At 35.0% G+C, this 18,097-nt stretch overlaps 3 protein-coding genes across 7 annotated transcripts; 1 reads left to right on the top strand and 2 right to left on the bottom strand.

The window, feature by feature from the left end:
* Positions 1-218: 218 nt before the first annotated feature.
* Positions 219-5,958, bottom strand: LOC107217562 (general transcription factor IIH subunit 1). Of its 2 annotated transcripts, XM_015655132.2 has the most exons (8): positions 5,828-5,958; positions 4,664-4,845; positions 4,128-4,329; positions 2,729-2,885; positions 2,111-2,656; positions 1,683-2,010; positions 1,353-1,528; positions 219-1,218 (listed from the first exon to the last, which is right to left on the bottom strand). In XM_015655132.2, the coding sequence occupies exons 2-8, from the start codon at positions 4,815-4,817 to the stop codon at positions 1,096-1,098; spliced, it is 1,686 nt and encodes a 561-aa protein (XP_015510618.1). In that variant the 5' UTR covers positions 4,818-4,845; positions 5,828-5,958; the 3' UTR covers positions 219-1,095. The 2 variants fall into 2 exon arrangements, with proteins under 2 accessions (XP_015510618.1, XP_046598443.1); XM_046742487.1 differs by lacking the exon at positions 4,664-4,845 and having other exon boundaries at positions 5,828-5,948.
* LOC107217548 lies at positions 4,916-9,946 on the top strand. 4 transcript variants are annotated; one of them, XM_046742490.1, is made up of 5 exons: positions 7,281-7,736; positions 7,878-8,062; positions 8,160-8,353; positions 8,509-8,761; positions 8,854-9,946. In XM_046742490.1, exons 1-5 carry the CDS (start codon positions 7,718-7,720, stop codon positions 8,980-8,982), a joined length of 780 nt encoding a protein of 259 aa, XP_046598446.1. In that variant the 5' UTR covers positions 7,281-7,717; the 3' UTR covers positions 8,983-9,946. The 4 variants fall into 4 exon arrangements, with proteins under 4 accessions (XP_046598447.1, XP_046598445.1, XP_046598444.1 ...); XM_046742491.1 differs by lacking the exon at positions 7,281-7,736 and adding an exon at positions 4,916-5,039 and having other exon boundaries at positions 8,509-9,946; XM_046742489.1 differs by lacking the exon at positions 7,281-7,736 and adding an exon at positions 5,936-6,697 and having other exon boundaries at positions 8,509-9,946.
* On the bottom strand, positions 9,262-17,937 carry LOC107217557. The gene is made up of 13 exons (XM_015655124.2): positions 17,646-17,937; positions 16,621-17,339; positions 16,302-16,514; positions 16,118-16,219; positions 15,702-15,833; positions 15,255-15,530; positions 14,630-14,892; positions 14,398-14,547; positions 14,130-14,315; positions 12,998-14,050; positions 12,712-12,903; positions 12,331-12,617; positions 9,262-12,208 (listed from the first exon to the last, which is right to left on the bottom strand). Exons 1-13 carry the CDS (start codon positions 17,810-17,812, stop codon positions 10,663-10,665), a joined length of 5,286 nt encoding a protein of 1,761 aa, XP_015510610.1. The 5' UTR covers positions 17,813-17,937; the 3' UTR covers positions 9,262-10,662.
* Between the last annotated feature and the right edge of the window lie 160 nt (positions 17,938-18,097).

Genomic DNA, 18,097 nt, shown 5'->3' with positions numbered 1-18,097 from the left:
ACACAGCTAAGAATAAACAACATTCATTGCTATAATATTACAATAATAATAATGTAAGAATATATATTTATAGTATTATGTGATAACTTGTGATCATGATATTTCAATGTTGATTCAATTGTCATTCACTCGATTGATAATCCATAATAGTATTAATGACGTGATTGGTTATTGCTAATTACTAGAATTGTTGCAGGGTTATTTATTCTTGTTTTCCGTTTTTTTTTTTTTTTCTTTCTTTACTTCTGCTATAATGTAATATTGAGTCGTACACTTGTACGTGATATGAGTAGAAAATAGGATTCAACAATTAAGACACTTAGTTGAGTATATCGCAGTCGTTGTAGGAAGTGTACTGATGCCGCCTAGCCGTTAACCCTGACCTGGGCTATTTTTAATTGATTTATCGTTCATTTTATTCCATTATTCCCTTAACTTTCAAAGTGTAAAAACAAATAGATATATTTAATTATAGCATGGTACCTATATTGGATCAGCATCCAGCAGTTCATCAGTTTTCATGTGACCGGAAATCAGAATTGAAATGAATGGTCTAATACTATGGTCCGAAACAATAAATTGTGGCAGTTATATATCACGACGTCTTCTAAATTGGATGAGAACAGTACATTATGCATTTCGGAGAGGAACGGAAACCTGTTCCAGGTGAATATCGTGTTCACCTATAACTCAAAGAAGTTTGCGTACTGTATTATATATAAGGTAGATTGTTGACACGTAAATTATAACGGGTTTCTACAAATGTCTAATCTGTTGAAATAAATAATCTACGAAAAAGCTTATTACAAAAGTATTAAATATCTGATCTCTATACCTCGAAATATTATGAAAGCAACGTATTACTTCGAGCAAAGTATTGAATAAAAATTACAAATATTAAATAATAAATAGGCTTACAAGGTGCATTTCCTAACACGACTTTGGCTTTGACAAAATACACCCACATAGATACCTAGTTACGGTAACATATAAAATGCAATATTCGTACGATTGATATTGCTTTTCTGTCTTTCTTTATAAACTTCCGAAATTAGAAAAGAAATTCTTATAACTTTAAAATAACTGTACCGACGGCTACCTCATTTGTAATTTTCTTTGTTGCCAAACTCCGAATTTTCTATAGGCAGTGTTCAAGAGCTGGTTCAGGTGACTAGTCAAGTGTTGACTGACTGCCGAAAACTCCCTCTGAACACGATCCTGTACAATTACAATCAAAATAGCTTAAAGAAAAGTTCCACGTCAAAGACTGGAATAGTTTATCAGTAATATCAAGTTACAGATACGTAGAAATACGCCAATGAAGAAATTATTCTCTAAAGATTGATTCTTACCTCAAATGGCTTCAGCCTCGCAGAATGAAATCTGTGAAGAGCCTCATGCATACGAACAGCCTTCTCCTCGAGCTGTGGAGTGTTCGGTGGAAAACTCTTCCAAAAATGCCTTAATAATTCACACGTACACATGTACATATTACGTAATTCTTTTTCCAAATCTTTCGGAATTAATTCTGTAACAAGGGAGAGCACATCAATTTTTATCAAATACTTCGCGATTAGAGAAAAGTGCATAACAGCTTGTAGCCCACATCTTTGGGTCTCTGGAACTTTATATACAGCAGAAAAATTTCACTACCGTTTGAACAAAAAATCCTGGGTACTTACGTCCTAAACTATCCTCTCGAAAACCTTTCATAAGAGCACCACCAGGCGTAAGTTCTCCCAAAGCAGATACTGCAGCTGCTGGACTAACTAAAGAGGTTGTTGCATGTCTCGGTACATGGTTCCCATTCACCCAATTGCTCGCTTCTCTTCTGAGTTGCGTTAAGGTGACTTGAAGCTCTTCGTTGGTGGCTTCTGCACTTCCGCTACCCGGTACTGGTCCATGTAAATATCTGTCAATGTGAGACAGGTTGAGGGGAGCTGTGGTCTTTGCGTTTAGATCACAGCTGGTATCAAGATCATCATATACTAATTTCTCTTGTATCCTACGCTGTAAAATGATATCAAATATTAATGAATAATGATTTTTCACAAACAAGTTCATTCTATTGATCTAACAATGCAACCAATGATTCAGCTAAACTACTTACTTTTTTGGCTTTGGCACGATCTTCGATCTGGTTGGTAGCTTCCGATTTAGTTGTTGACAAAGTTGTTGTCCCATTTAAATGAAGTTGACTCGTATCTTGCGAAGTATTCGCGGTGCTTGCTTTCAGCACCATTATACTATGCTGATTAAACCTTTTGATCATGCTTTGGTGTACAATGTTGCCAGAGGCTTTATCAGCTTTTCCTGACCCAGTGCCGTAATTTTCATCAATAGATTTGTCTTCAAATGAAGAAATATCAACCAATGGGTCACTGATCCCCGATTGAATATCTTTTTTCAACTCTTGATCATCTATTTTGGCACATTCGGTGAAAAGATCTTTGGTCCCTGCGTTTATACGATCTCGATGGAAATAATGCGATTGAAAGAACTTTGTCCAAAAATCAGACTCCGACATTTTTTGCGGGACATTTTCTACATGCTTTTTTTTCACCGCAGGATATGTTTTAAATATACATTCGATTATGTCTACCGTTAAATTGTATTTCAAACCATTACATCCGTCTGTTTGCGGCTTGATGTCAGCCTGAAAAAAAATGTTAATAAGATTGGGTCAATTTATTTTACAACTAATCCAAATATTGTTGTTGACTATTACCAAAAAAGCACCATTGACTCCAATATCCTGTCGCTGACCTTTCTTTGCTTGAGTGTACTCAGCTGCGTGTTGAGCCCAGAATTCCTCAGAGGAAATAACTTGTGTGATTACGAGATCACGATAGAGCTGTAGCAAGGTTGGATTTTCTTGCAACATTCTGTAAAAATCATACAGAAATAAACGTTGAATTCATTTTTGGGAAAATGAATGTACCTGCCCTGTGAAATATGAAAACAAATTATTTAGGCAGCAAATTACGTAATTTGCAAACAATTTCAGGACTACGTATGTACTCTGTTGAGCAGATCAGACGTGCGCAATGATACATGCTAATCAACAAATACTTGTTTATTGGACAGGAATAGCATTATTTAATGTGACAGGATGTATAGACTGTGACTAGAAGTGGATAAATTTTTGAATACGAGAACAGTCTGGGATATTGATGAAGTTAGACCATTATTACATCTATAGCCAGAATGAGAAGACTTGGTGTTTAATTGTTATGAGTAATCAAGAATGTATATGTGAAATATCGTGAAAGACTGCTGTTTTTCCATTACGTATATACCTTCGTGATGGGAGAAGATATTTCCACGCGAGATGCAGTATGATACAGTATCCTTAGCTTTTTTCGCCCCCATGATTAAAAATGCTTCTGGAAAAATATTAAATATTCAGACGAAATATGGAAGTGTTTTGTACCATAATACATTTTCTTCAATTTTATTCATTGTATTTCCCTCTCATTTCTCACTTTCCATTATTTAATTCACAAGTGAAATTGTATTTTATTCCCAAGCAAAAAAAACTACAGATCTGTATCAAATTGGGCTTTCGCAATATCAAATTATATACGTAAAGGTAAAGTAGCCACCTTTATTTTAAATAGTAAAATCAATTCTGCTAATTGTCTTAAATATATCGTGAGGTAACTTCACATTTCATTGTGTTGTAATTTTTTTCAATAACTTCAAAACTAAGGGCAATAAGGACCTACAAATTCGTGTCGATCAGTCTTTTCTGATGAAAAAACATAACTTAGTGCCAGAAAGAGACACTAGAGATAATTTTCGTATGCTTATTCGACTAGGACTTTTGATTTACATTGCGCTTCTATTCCAGGAGAGCACAGAATGATGACAGTGAAAGAACTAATTCTTTCAACATAATCATGGCCCTGCCCTTGTAGCCTTTTTTTACTACAATAAAGCAAAGCGCATGAAAATTTTGCAAACTGAACTAAACTCATTCTAAAATTACAAAATAGTAATAATCATTTTCAACTTTTCATTTAGTTAAAGTTACCAACTTGAACCTTATACGATTGATCTCTACTTTAGGCATGTCGAAGTAAATATTGATTAGGCACCTTGGAAACTAAGGACCGATATCTCACCTATTTTTTTCTTCTAATTCCTTGTTGACCTTTCTTTTAAACTTGGGTAAAAGTTGTTGTAACAATTCTTTGACATCATCCCGATCCTTGATCTGCGCCTCCTGCCCATTTCTATTTACAAAGTGAAATGTAGACGAGGATCCATCGTGGAGTACAACTTGTAGTTGAATTTTTGCTTTACCCTCCGGCGATATTTTTTGTACTAGAACAAACAATGACAATTTAGTAAATGAGAACATTATAAATACCCGACGTATGTTGAAAAATTTTGCAAGAATGTAAAAAAAGAACAATGTTCGAAGTACGTATCTATAAACTTTAACACATGCCAAATTTCAAATAATTTTAATCGTATAGCACATCTATGAAGTAAAATCGTAAGGATGTGGGAAATTTTAGATTTCACAATTTGATAAAATTTATCATACTGAAGTGTAAAAAAAAAAAAAAGAAACTGGCTGATTTTGGCATAATATGTTTCAGTTTCACAAGAGATTTTTTAATGAATACAGCATAATCATTTCATCAAGCCTTACGTTTAATATCAGCATATTTGTGACTAACGGAAACAGTGTCCCTGTTATCCAACATCCATGCTATCCTCTCATTCATTACATACAAAGTGCCATCTCCCTTTTTATAACGAACTTGGCCCACTTGCATCAAAACATCTTCGGAAGAAGTAGTCATGGCGGATGTATGTCTTCAACTAATGTGTCTGAAAATGTTCATTCATTTTACAAGTCGACAATGATTTAAATCCTTGCTCCTGTGCAGAATCAAACTTTCTTAGGTGTTATATCGCCTCAAATATCTCTTTAAACAACTCTTAAAAAAATTTCTATAACAGATTACGTATTGCGCAATGTTGTTAGTGCCACTTTTTAATTTACATTAAATGACAATTCTCAGGTAAGTATTCATCTAATATTAAATAAATGAGAATATCGTAAATAATGGATATAAAAAAACGAAACTAATGCAGCAGTTTTTTAAAATCTTTTTATCTTTTTTTTCTTCCGCAAGCATCCGCATATATGCATTACGTTACACACGTAAGAATACGTAATATAAATATACGTGTAGAAAAATGTGTGCAACACAGAAGGCGACTATACTAGCATAATAATGTAATGAATGCCAATGAATTTTGACAGATCATCGGTAATGAGGCTCTTTGCTCGGAAATAAGATAAACGATTGTTCAAAGGTAAATGTGAAATTAGAACGAAAGATCCGAGCCAATGACGCGGGGGGAAAAATGTTTCATCAGCGATAGTAGTACGTGCATACAATGTATGTACGAGTAGTAGACACTAGACAGTCTCAATTATAAGAGAAGACTTGTTTGTCACCGTCATCCTTGAATATCATAAAATGCCACCTAAATGAAACTTTCTTTATTGTACGCATTCGAAGATACGTGATAAAGATCGAATCGAAAATACGACGCACACCACAATGCGGCGAGGCAGATGTCATAATCTGTGAATGAAAAGCGGGGTAAAAAATTCTCAGTGCTCTCTCTCGACGGCGAGACACCACGCAACCGAGATGCGGCGTACCCGTGTACCCTACTTTTTATAACGTTCAAAACGTCACTATTTCACTAATATTCATCACTATAAAATATTGGACCGACGTATAAACATTGGCTATTGTTTATGTGGGTGAAATGAAGTTGATATCGTGCGATTTACCGGTGAAAAATTGTGACAAATTGTGGAGCGATATACGGGAACGTCCCGCGACACAGCCATGTGCAGAAACACACATCTGCGAAAGCATCGCGAAGACGGTTACGGACGGTACAACACCATCGACCAGCGGCCGACGCTGGAATACCGCGCGAACAACACACGAACCGACTGACGTCCGGTTTAATATCTCGCCACGAATACTCCTCATGATTTAAGGAAAGTTTTAGTGCTTGAATTACGTCTCAGAGGGTCTTTTATTTTGAATAAATAATTATTGCAAAATATATTATTCTCCTCGTTTATTATTTATTAAGGAAATACGTCAAAGTATGATCATCGTCGTTTCAACATATTATTCTTCCGCTATATTACCCACAATTCAAAATCGATTACAGCCCTGACGCGCTGAATTCAGATTTCAGATTCAGAAAACAATTTTACAATGAAACGTTGACTGAACTCCGTAGTTTTTTTGAAAAGGTTTTGCTAACGGGGTTTCGTGCGTTTTATGTGGTCTTATGCGATTGTACGTCAGACTGTTTTCGTCGATAAAGAAGTTACCGGCACCTTAAGATCTTTGGCAGACTTACCCGCCGAGTACTGATCGAGAAAATTTGCCCAGGGCTAATAACCGTCTTTGAATTCTTCCGTCAACGGACCGAATAACCTTTTCAAATATACTCGAAGATTTTTAAGATATTATTATGAATTTTTTTAAAAATAGACTTCGTTAACGTGATATCCAATTTTGCACTGTGATTTACGGCTTTGAACTTAAAAATTCCAGTTTTAGAGAACCTGTAACAGTGCTTGCTATAAAAATAATGTTTTCTCTTTAAGAAATTTAATGCTTGACTGCCACAATGGAAGGTAATTTCTTAATTGCGGAGTTGAAAGGAAAAATAGACTAATTACAATTTTTATCTGCTTATCTTTCTTGGGGACTAATTAAAAGTTCTACCCACTGTCTATGTAGTTATGACATTCATGTGGAACATTTTGTTATGAACCTTTGAAAGAGAAACCAAATCGACCTATTTCCTTATTTCGAAAATTAGTTAAACTAAGATTTAACTGATCCACCACTACAACGTAAACACAGCATTGGCTTTTCTATTGCTAGAAGGGAGACAATATATTATGAAATATGCCAGGAAAATGAAAATTCTGAGGTGTGGAACAATTTAATTCAAACGCAGGGTTACAACTTTCGTATGGTTTTTAATAACTGTTACTATAAGTGTTGTAGATAAATTTATTTTATATCCATCGGTCAAAAGCAGACTTATTTTACGTATAAAGCTTGATATTTGAATAAAAAGCAAGAATCAAACCTATTATTATTCCTCTCCCATCTTCTTTGTAAATTAGGCTTTTCAGCAACAGAAACTCCAAGAACGATTAATTGATTTGACAAGTTTTGAGATTAATTTGCAAGGTTTTTCTCGATTTCCTCAAAAATATTCATTTTTTCTCTGATTTTCTCAATTCAATACACTCGAATACATGCATATATTCTAAATATTCGTTAGAGAATAATTTATATAATCAATTTGAGGAGATGCAGATTTTTAAAGGAACTTGTATTAACTCCTGATCTCTAATAACTAATGCCCGTTCTTGTAAATACAAATCATCTAATGATATGTCACTCAGGGTCATCAAACATGTATTTACTTATTTGAAAGTTAGATCAGCATATCAATGAATATGCTACCTTAGTCCCCCTCATACATACATAAAATGAAAGTATCACATTTCAGTCAATATCATGTCACGGTCATGTCGAAGGTTGCCATAGCAATAACGTCCCTCAACTCTTATTTTTAGGCTCATCATAATTCGAATTGAGTAGTTTCCTCACTTGTCTGACTGTTTCATAGAAGGATAATGTGGGTGTGCCGCAAAGGTGTATCACAAGTGTGATCTACTTTACACTGTTCACATAGACACTGATGCACTGAAGAAGACTTACTAGATCATTTTAATAACACAATTTTTTGCATTGATAAATTGAACACCAGGGTACTAATTGCTTGATATTTTATAGATTTTGAATATGTGGTGCGGAAACAGGAGCTTCAGAAAATAGCTTTTGGCTCAGGATGCGAGAGAGACACTTCATCAAAAAAGGGGATGACTCCGTTTATGAGACATTACATATATGAAGACTTTCCAAACATTTCCCCTACTAAGTATAATCCGCTGGATGCATTTAAAGCTATCAACACCAAGGTTCTCTCGATAGGAATTCTCACATAAACAGTCAATTGCTTTACAGAGTAGCCTCTTATGGATATTCATATTCTTCAATAACATCACTTTTTTCCAGCCTTGTCCTTGTGCTATCAGTAGAAAGGGGTACAGTGGAATTGCACGTTTTGCAGACACTTTGAATCATGGCGACGATCATCCTTCTCCTGCTGAATACAGCATTAGCACATTTCCCCCGAAAGTTAAACAATCGAAATATCCGTTTTCATCCACAGCAAAGCGACAAACTAACTCGACCAACAAAAATCCAGGGTATTCAATTTCAATTCCCACTAATTATTTTGACTTATACAAACAACAAATTAATGCTTCAATATCACTGAGATAACTCATATATGATGCGTGTATCAAAATTGTTAACAATATGATAAATATAAAAGCAAGTATATAAACAGAAACGTTTTCAGGCCAGGTACTCACTTGCCTGGAGGTAAGCGTCAAATAATGTATGACCACAGTTTTGGTGGGCGTGTGAAGATGCGCTTAGGGGTTGAGTTGAAGTGCTGTCAGCGAAATACTGACATTTGTGACCTGTGTCAGAGAAAACCGCTTGGTGATTATTGGCACAAACGTAACAAAAGCTTTTTATGCAGACCGTGCATGCTCAAGGAACATAGGGAACACAAAATATACAATGCGCCTCAACTCAAAGAATTTCGTGCAAGTTTAAAAAAAAATTATTATGTTCTGAATGCCGTAGTTTTTTGGGGTCATCAAAAAACAGAATTTGTATTTAATTATTTACATTACAGAAAATACGAGATTGCTCAGAGATACATCGTCACGAAGGGATGCCTGCCAAAATATGGCTTATGCATCCGCAAGTTATAAAAAAATGGAACCGATGCGAAGCTTATCTTTCAGCTTACCTTATAGACTAATTGCCGATTTCTTATCGAGTAAAAACTACTTTGATATGGCAAAAAGAGTATCGCTTATACATGTTTGATGTAAATATTACAATTAAATATCCGAATTTCATAGTTTTTTATTACTATTGCTGTTAAATAGTTGTAATAACTTTGTAATATGTGAAATTTATAATTAAAAAACGAACTAAGGTATCTATGCATCAGTTCTTTTCACTTGCTCGGAAACAGTGATTTACCTCTGGTTGTTATGAAACGTGGGTATGATCACGAATGATAGAGACTGATATATGAATAGATTACATTCATTTAATAAGCGACACGTATACATCAATTCATTTTTAGGCATATTACACGTGATACAGATCTAAATGATTCTCATAATAGCAATACAATGAATTCCTTACTATTTCTAATATCTCTACTTGAGCACTATTTACAGAAAGATTATATAAAAATATTTCGCTTGTCAAATGGTTAAATGCCTCAAATAATATAGTATAGTAGTGTTTAACTGTATTAGAATATGGTATAACTATTATAGCTGTGTGTAACAGATAATATTTCGTATTACACATTACGTATATGTGGTAATCAGTCAATCAGGAAAGAATTGCTTCTTGTCTAGATATTAAAAATATGCAGAGTAATACCACTTGTATCAATTGACGTATATTAACTGTATTGAAACAAGCTGTTCTAGAAATACGTGTGAGGGCAAGTATTACACTTATTTTTCTATTCGACATAAGCTGTCATTCGCAGAATAAGGTTTTGGTTAAGCAATTCCATAAAAAGATATTCGATGAAATGTGGGCACTTTACATATAACAACTAAGAGTTTAGTTTTAGCTGCTGAGAGGCCTGTAGAAATTGATACAACTTGTAAACCACGTGTACAAAGTTTTGAATTGAAACGAAATTTAATTACGAATTATTGTCACCTATTCAAGAATCGCTTTGATTTGAAAATAAACGGTATTGAAAAAACGGATTCATTTATGCTAGAGATAATAGTTCTTAAAAACTGTTATGAAATGTTCATATACAACAACAAATTTAATACTATTGTCGGATTTATAAATAAGTTCAACAAAGATTAATGGATCGAAATCAGATATCATTATTGTTTTAAAGCAATGAAAACAGAAACTCTGAACAATATTTTAATGTTGTCTGAAATGAATACCGATTAAATGTAGAAATACCGTAAGACTCAGTGTAAACATTACATTTTGTAACTTGAATTAGTAGTAAAGTAGTAAAAATAACCGTATTTAAGATATGTTAAAAAACATTGTGGTTTACATGATATAAAAAAAATTGTTAAAAACTAACTTGCACACAATATTTCTGTTCAAAGTTGACCTACAACGCAGGCAATCCAATTAACGAAACAACATCTCGTTGACAATTATACAAGCCCTTAAAAATATTTTTAATTACAAGTAAAGCAATAATCATAAATTATAATCAATACCCTTTAAAATGTCACTGATTACGTTCAGAACTTGGAAATTGGTATATACCAACAGCTAGCTTTCAGCATCACAGAAATTTACAAGCAAAGTTTGAATCGTCCTACTTCCTAAATTGATCAGAAATCCAATCCTGCAATACTTGAGGAATTGAAAAATCAGAACAAATTGTACAACTATAATATTCGAGCTTAAAAAAATGGAAGCCAAAAACTTAGCTATCAGTTAAAGAATGGTCACTCTCGTTTTGGCGACTGATAACTAATGGTTTGTTAGTCTCCTCTGTAGGGTTTCCTCCATCTGGAGCTTGTCGAGTGACTACAGACACCGATGAATCGGATGTCATTCCAGAACCATTATCAACAACATGTTGCCTTAGTCTAACAGAAGAAGTATCTAACGAAAGTGTAGTTGTTGACTCTGTACTATTACTAGTCATTGATTCATCAGAATTTGGTTTATCAGGTTCTGTAACGTCAATATTTCCGCCAGTATCATCGGACACCCCTGTTGGTGTCATTCTAAGGAAATCATTACCTTCTAAGCTTTTAGAAGTATTTGCCTGAACTCTGTTCTGGCTAACATTATCTTCGACCAAAGATGTATCAATTTCTATTAAATTTCTAAGTCTACCCAACCTATTATTGATAGTAGCATTGAAATTCTCTGTATATCTGTTGTCCAACTCTTCTATTACAACTCCGTCATTCGTTGCATTCAAATTTTCTACGCCTTCATTAGAATTATTTGGATTTGAAAAAGAATCAGAGACGTGAACATTAGGAATTAAGTGTTGATACAATAATGGATTGAAAATACTCTCCGAATGCATGTGGCGAACATTTGAAGTCAACAAGTGTGTTGTCAAGTCGTCAAATTCAGTAAAATCATTATTTTCCTCGGTGACTAATTCCTCCCGAATCATCGTTGATACCTTATTTCTTTCATGCGTTACATTGCTCGCAGTACTGTCAGCAGCATTGTTATTCTCATTGACATCTCTTGTTACTACATTTAGCTGTAAATTAATAGATGATGGATTCTGATTTTTATAAGTTTCAGTGCGCTGAATGTCCTGATACTCTGTTTGCGTCGGAACAGTTCGCACATTAACTTCTTGATTACATTTTCTATTAGTATGTGTATTGTTGTGTCGTAAACTAGCGATAAAATCGTGAATATTTCTTTTGATTGGAAAATTTCCCGCTGGTGGTGGTGCAGATGTTAGAGACGTTAATTTATCTAGTAAATGGTTTATGTGCATTCTAGCGCCCCTTGTAGGTTGTTCAGCTACATCATCTCTCGCGTAACAGTTATTAGAATAGTCATCATTTCGATTCCCACCATCAAAATGTCCATTTGACACACTCTGACTGGAGTGCACATGTGAAGTTGTAGAGTAACCGGTGTCTGTTAGATTTGGATCCGTACTTTCTGTGTTAGCATTGTAATTATTTGGCACGTATCGGTTTTGGATGTCGAGAAAAAAATTTGAATCCTGATATCTATTTGTTTGAGAGCATTGACTAGATAAATTGCTAGTTGTTTGTGGTAGAGGTTGCCAATCTTTTACATTCCGAGGCGCGATTCTCGCAGAGTGATCATTCACAGTGTTTCCATTTTGATGATGTGCAAATTCTAAATCCGGCTCATCAGCATCGAAGTCAGGATCAAAGTCAACGTCAAAATCTTCATTTGTTACATCGTGCAATCGAGATTTCAATCGTTTTGTAATCTCATCCAACTCAGTCAACTTTTGCCTGTAATTGCAAGTCATGCACATAAAAAATTAAAAATGCAAAATTGTATAACAATATTGACTTATATCTGTATATAGAGATATGAAAATTAATAGACAACAATATAGCAGGTTTGAACTCACTTGAGTGATTGCGACAAAAACGTCATAGAAACATCACCTAGACTATGACCGATGTCATTCCCTGGATCATTTTCTAATTCGTTATAACTAGTACAAAATCCGTCATTATTGCTAATAGTGTGGTTTTGTGATATTTGTTCCACAGGAGGGAGAAAATTTTCTAAGAGGACACCAGTACTCTGTGGAATATAGGATGCTGTCAATTGCGGTATTTGTTGGTGTGGAATACTTGTGCTAGAAGTCGATTTGATGAACATTGAGATACTTTCCAGCGGTGTAATAGTGACCTATACAAAAGAAGACGGAAATAACAAATAATTGTTTTTTCTTCAATATGTTGATGGTACTCGCTTAACGAGGGTTCATATTTTATGTACTTACTTTTATTTGACCGTTGCATTTCCCAGTAAAATCCATGATGTGAAACCATCCGGATACAAGAGGGAACCCAGCAAGTAATATGGACAAATCAACAGCTGCAAATCCAATAACTATATCCCTATTCAAGTCAAAATTTGGACTTGTCGTAGGATCTAGCAGTCGCCAGATTTTTAATATCATTCTTTTCTGTTCCTACAACATAAATTTGATAAGAGTTAGAACTAATATGACACGCAATGTGTAGATTTGCAAAGACAAGCTATTGATGACTCTAGTTAGGTATTACATTTACGAGTAAGTCAGAAGAGAGACGTGTATCGCATCTCCATTCCCATTTTGGACTGCAGCTGTTAGGAAAGATATTTGTGATTTTGTATGAACCGAATTGTGTTCCATTATCTTGCTGCGCAGGTTGAAAAGTCACGTATGTACTTGGTTCAATAGCTCCTTCAAGTTTTTCTACTTTAGGCAAGTGCAAGGCACATTCAATCTCTACGTGAGCCCTAAATGATGATTCCTCATCTATGTGTACCATCATATCCCTTAATTCATCATGTGTAACAGATTTCTCTGTGATCAGTGGTTTAGGATTCGAGTTTGAGTAACTTGTGCTTGGAACTTGATTGACAGTATCATCATACTCTGCGCCAACTCCAACACTTCTATACATCTCAGTGGGCATACAGTCATTTTCTCTAGGACTACTTTCCAAGGAAGAAACACTTTCATTACTCAATGGTTCTAAGTCAATTTGTTCTACAATAGTTGACATTTTACGATGGTTTGGTTGAACAGTGTGAGCCTCAGTTGCAGTATGACTGCTAACCTTTGGAACACCAAGTGTTTGAGCCAAATGGTCAACCAGTGCATGTAGAACTGAACTTTGTGAGCCTGAGGGATCATTTTGAGCTTCTCTATTTAAAGTATCAAAAGACTTCACATCTTCAACGGTAGTAATTTCAGTCTGTGATTCCTGAGTTTTTTTATCTTGAGGCACAAAATAAATTTCTTCCGCGTGAAAATGTTGAAATCCGCTATCAAATCCTTGTAGGAAATCTGTAGAAGCATGAGGATTCTCGCGACGAACATGAATTCTCTGATTAAGAACTTGACTTTCGCCTGTAGACAAGTTAGATTTCTGTGTATTCTGAGAGGCATTCCTCAAAGAACTTTGAATCACACGAGGTGTTATGTTGCAGTCTCTAAGTCCTCTGGTCATTTCTAGAAGAGCGATTTGATCCGCAGTGCCAAGAGCTACCAAAGCCAGTAGTTCCCCACAATAGTTGCCAGTTATTGGTTCAGAAATCGGAACCCATCCGTCAACGCTTATAACAGGATACTGAGAAAATATTATCACGTAAATTTCATTATATTTTGCTTTTGAGTTGTTATATCATCTGTTGAAATTTATGCATTACCTTTGATAATAAAAGATGTGGAACCACTAAAGAATCGCGATAAGCGACATACAACTGATGAACAGGTAGTTTGGCAATACCGAGTAAACTGTCTTGTCCTGAAATATTTCTACTCCAAACTTCGGTAACGATGAAGTTATCCTTTGTTCTATCGAGCAATTCTTGTCCGTGCAACAATGGAACTAGCTGAAATACAAGTGTACGCAATTGTTGTATGCAATGACTTTCAAGTTCATAACTGATATAATAATAAACTGGACAAACTTACTTCGTGAAAATGGTAAAACGGATTCTCAGTATCATTGCACAATTGGCTAGTAGCTCTATCTTCTTTCCAAAATGCTCGACATATTAAGTACGTATTCAATTTGGGTAATCCTTTACCTTCAGCTATGTATATCAATCCATGCAGAAGTGTCTGTATGATCATATAATTAAACCGTAAAACACGATAAGGAGAACTATTGATTGTGAACAGCAATTATAGAAATAGAACTAACTTTTTCTTCTTTATTTTCACTAGGTTGATCGACTTTTACATATCTATCTTCTGTGTCGCTTTGCCTATTCTCCGTGACACCGTTTTTATTACTCCCACTAGATTTGCTCCCACTGCAACTATAAGAGTATTTAGAGGATGTTGAAACCCTGCTGTTTGGCTTTGAATTGCTACCAGTAGCTGATTTTGCTTTGCTTCCTGTTGTGCTAGGCACCGATGATATCTCATACACAGGAATATTTTGCTTCGTAGATGTTACTGCATCTGGTTAATTATAAAAATACATAAATTCCCGAAAATTCGCGGCACTTGGAGTGAGTTGTAAATGCATTTATTTATTTATTTTTACAAACAAAACTAGAATCCCAAAAACTAGAGATCTTAGCATAACTTCAAAACTTCAATCAAGCTGAAGCTAGCAGTTGAGTACACGAACGTTCATCAAAATTTAATAGGCTGTGAAGCCCAGACATTTAAATTTTTTCTAATCTCATGATACATTAATGCTTCTGTACAAGTACAAGTCTAAAACTTTACTATGTTATCATATGTAAAAAAAATTTCAACAGGTTCTGCGAACATTTAACGTTATTATTAAACAAAAGACAATAATAGGCTACACTTACCAATAAAATCTTTTCCAAAGTGAATCCCATCACAGCCCAGTTCTATATTAACTTTTAATTCTCCCATTTTTATGCCTTTGTTAACTATTGCTAGCTTTTGCGTTGTACTCAGTGTTTCCATTTCTGCAACTTCGCTTATATATATTGATCCAAAACCTAGTAAGGTAGGCGACCTTTGATTCAAATGTCGATTAAAAACCTTGAACTTTAAAGGTAGATCCATGTGAATGTAGGGTTTTGGCAGGTCAAAGATCGCTTGATGATTGAAATAAATAACTGTAAAATAGATATATTTGTTATTATATAATTTTTGTATGTATGGATTAGTACTAGCTATATTTTAATACTCTTGACTCTATGTTTTTAACATTTGATTTTAAAAGTTAGTCCCACAAAACAATATAATACGATACAATAACACTTTGTTTATTCAGGCAAATTACATACCTTGACCAACTTGTTTTTTGGAACATAATTTCGTGGGGCGGCTCTCACTATTAGATTTCCTGATCGGCTTTTTCGTAAATGATGTATCATATTCAACAAGGTACGTCACTGCTAATGGTATGCTATCACCCCCTAATAAAACGTGGAAACAAAACTTTCAGGAATATACTGTAATAATGTACCTATGTATGCAATCATTAAAGAATAAAAGTATAAGATTCTACATCTGCTGCGTCAAAAACTAGTAAAAAGAAATGTAGGAGTTTGTATGTTATACTTGAGAAAATTTGTCTACATTACTAAAACATTCGCATGTTGAGGAAATGAATATAGTTGACGAAATGTAAAACGAATTATGTCTCCGGTTTGTAGCATCGCAACTACGTTACGTATAAACTGAAATTACATTAACATACGAGAAACGCAAGATGATCGGACTCTTCGATATCCTGGTGGAGACAACGTTAGGGACTCTACGACAATCTTCATGCTGTCTATACGATCAATCGGGCCTGATTCTGAAATATTTAATATTAGCAATTGGATAAGTAATGTGACAGGGAACTGAAAGAATATCACGTGTTATGAGATAATGGCTACCTCTGTACTTATACGATTCTGAATCTTTGGAAATAACTTCATTCACAACTTCATCAGGCTTGCTCATGACAATCTTTCTTTGATTACAACGTTGCTGGCAGTTATAGCACGATTGAATTGTTTCAGAAGCTAGATTAATCAAGCTTGGTGTGGGAGATGTAGATCTCAATGTTTCTAATGCCTTGCGCTCATCCAATTGACTCATTTTCTTTCCTAGAAAAACACATTTGTTTTACCGAAATTGTACTCTGCAAATGAAAACCACATTTGATCCTAAAAATACAGTAAACTCTAGAGTTCCAAATTTAAAATTACATACCAAGAAAGTATTCATAAAGCTTGGCTTCATTCTCAATGGAATTGTCAGACGTAAGACTATCTAGAGCAGAACTTTCGCTCAAAGCTAAACGGTCATCGCTGCAAGTTTCTTTGAGAATGGCTCCTCGCAACCTCTGTGCTCTCGCAACAACCTGGGCGACAAGTTTGTCAGCGACTTCGGTGTTTAATTTTTTCAATGGTATCTCACTCTGCATTCGCTTGTCTTTCAATACAGACTTATATGCATTGTCCATGTACTTAGAATTGCTCATGGCTAACGTGTAATTTGACTTATTATCAAAGATCATTTTGTTTGATTTCTGTAGTTTCTCGTCGTTTACTCTCGGCTTTAAATTAATTACAGGGTGCAATGCTTGATCTTCAAACTGCGTTTTTTGAAATCGTTTAATTTTTCTGGTAGTCTTAACACCTTTCGTCATGTTTGTAAACTTCAAACAAATATGAACGTCTCCTAATCTGTTCCCAGCCTCATTTATAATTGGAAAATATCTAGAGTATGTTTTACTCTCGAATATATCCAGTAAATCGATAACATGAGCTGTGGCAATAACCTGATGTGTATTTTCTGCCACAACCACAAGCTCTATTGTCCCGCAATTTTTCAGATACTCTGCAAATAAATCGACACTTGTTCTCACAGCATAAGTCTCTGTTGTATCTTCGTCTACTGTTTGTGAACCAGTCTTGATGTCGACTGGTCTAGAAAAAAATAAAAATACACATTGATGAAAACAGGTTGAATTTCACTAAGAAAAGGTATTTTTGATCCACCATAAACAGAAAAAAAATTGAGATTAAAATTCAGTAAATGAAAAACGACTCCTTAACAAGCTGAACTAAAACCAAGCAAAAGGTGAGTCAAAGGAGAACGTTAAGCAAAGATTGATAATTTATGTGAAGGTTAACCTATGGACTAGACTGAATTTGCGGTAGCTGATTTCAAAGACGCGCGGTGGATGACACGTGTAATAAAATTATTAAAAAAATAAATAAATAAAGAAGAACCTAAATTGCGCACTGTCGAGTTCACCCCACCAGGAGGCAAGTATAGTTACGTCTCCCGGACTTCGTCTTGACCAGACAATTTCGTCGATGGTGAGGTTCAAGTAGCCGTGAAGTTTCCCCTCGACCAGTGGCGGAAGAGATCGAGAAACATTTACTCCTGAATCCATTTAACGGATTTAGAGTAAATCATAACGTTTCATTAGCCGAAGTTGTCAAATCGGGTTTATTCAAACGTAATCTTTTGACAACCGAACAACACGGTTCCCAACACGGTTCCGTCGTTTACACAAGTTCATGACGGCCGCCTAAATCTTGATCTGCGCATGCGCCACGCATGACGCAATTACCTAACACTGCCTAACACAGCTGCCTACACATTCAATCACATACAATGATCACCGTGTGATTTGCTTGTGATCACCAAACGTCGGAATCATAGGCATATGAGCCCG

This window comes from Neodiprion lecontei, chromosome 6 (assembly GCF_021901455.1).
Source record: "Neodiprion lecontei isolate iyNeoLeco1 chromosome 6, iyNeoLeco1.1, whole genome shotgun sequence".
Taxonomy (NCBI): Eukaryota; Metazoa; Arthropoda; class Insecta; order Hymenoptera; family Diprionidae; genus Neodiprion; species Neodiprion lecontei.
The sequence above is the reverse complement of the archived record's forward strand: the minus strand, read 5'-3'. Positions and strand labels throughout refer to the sequence as shown.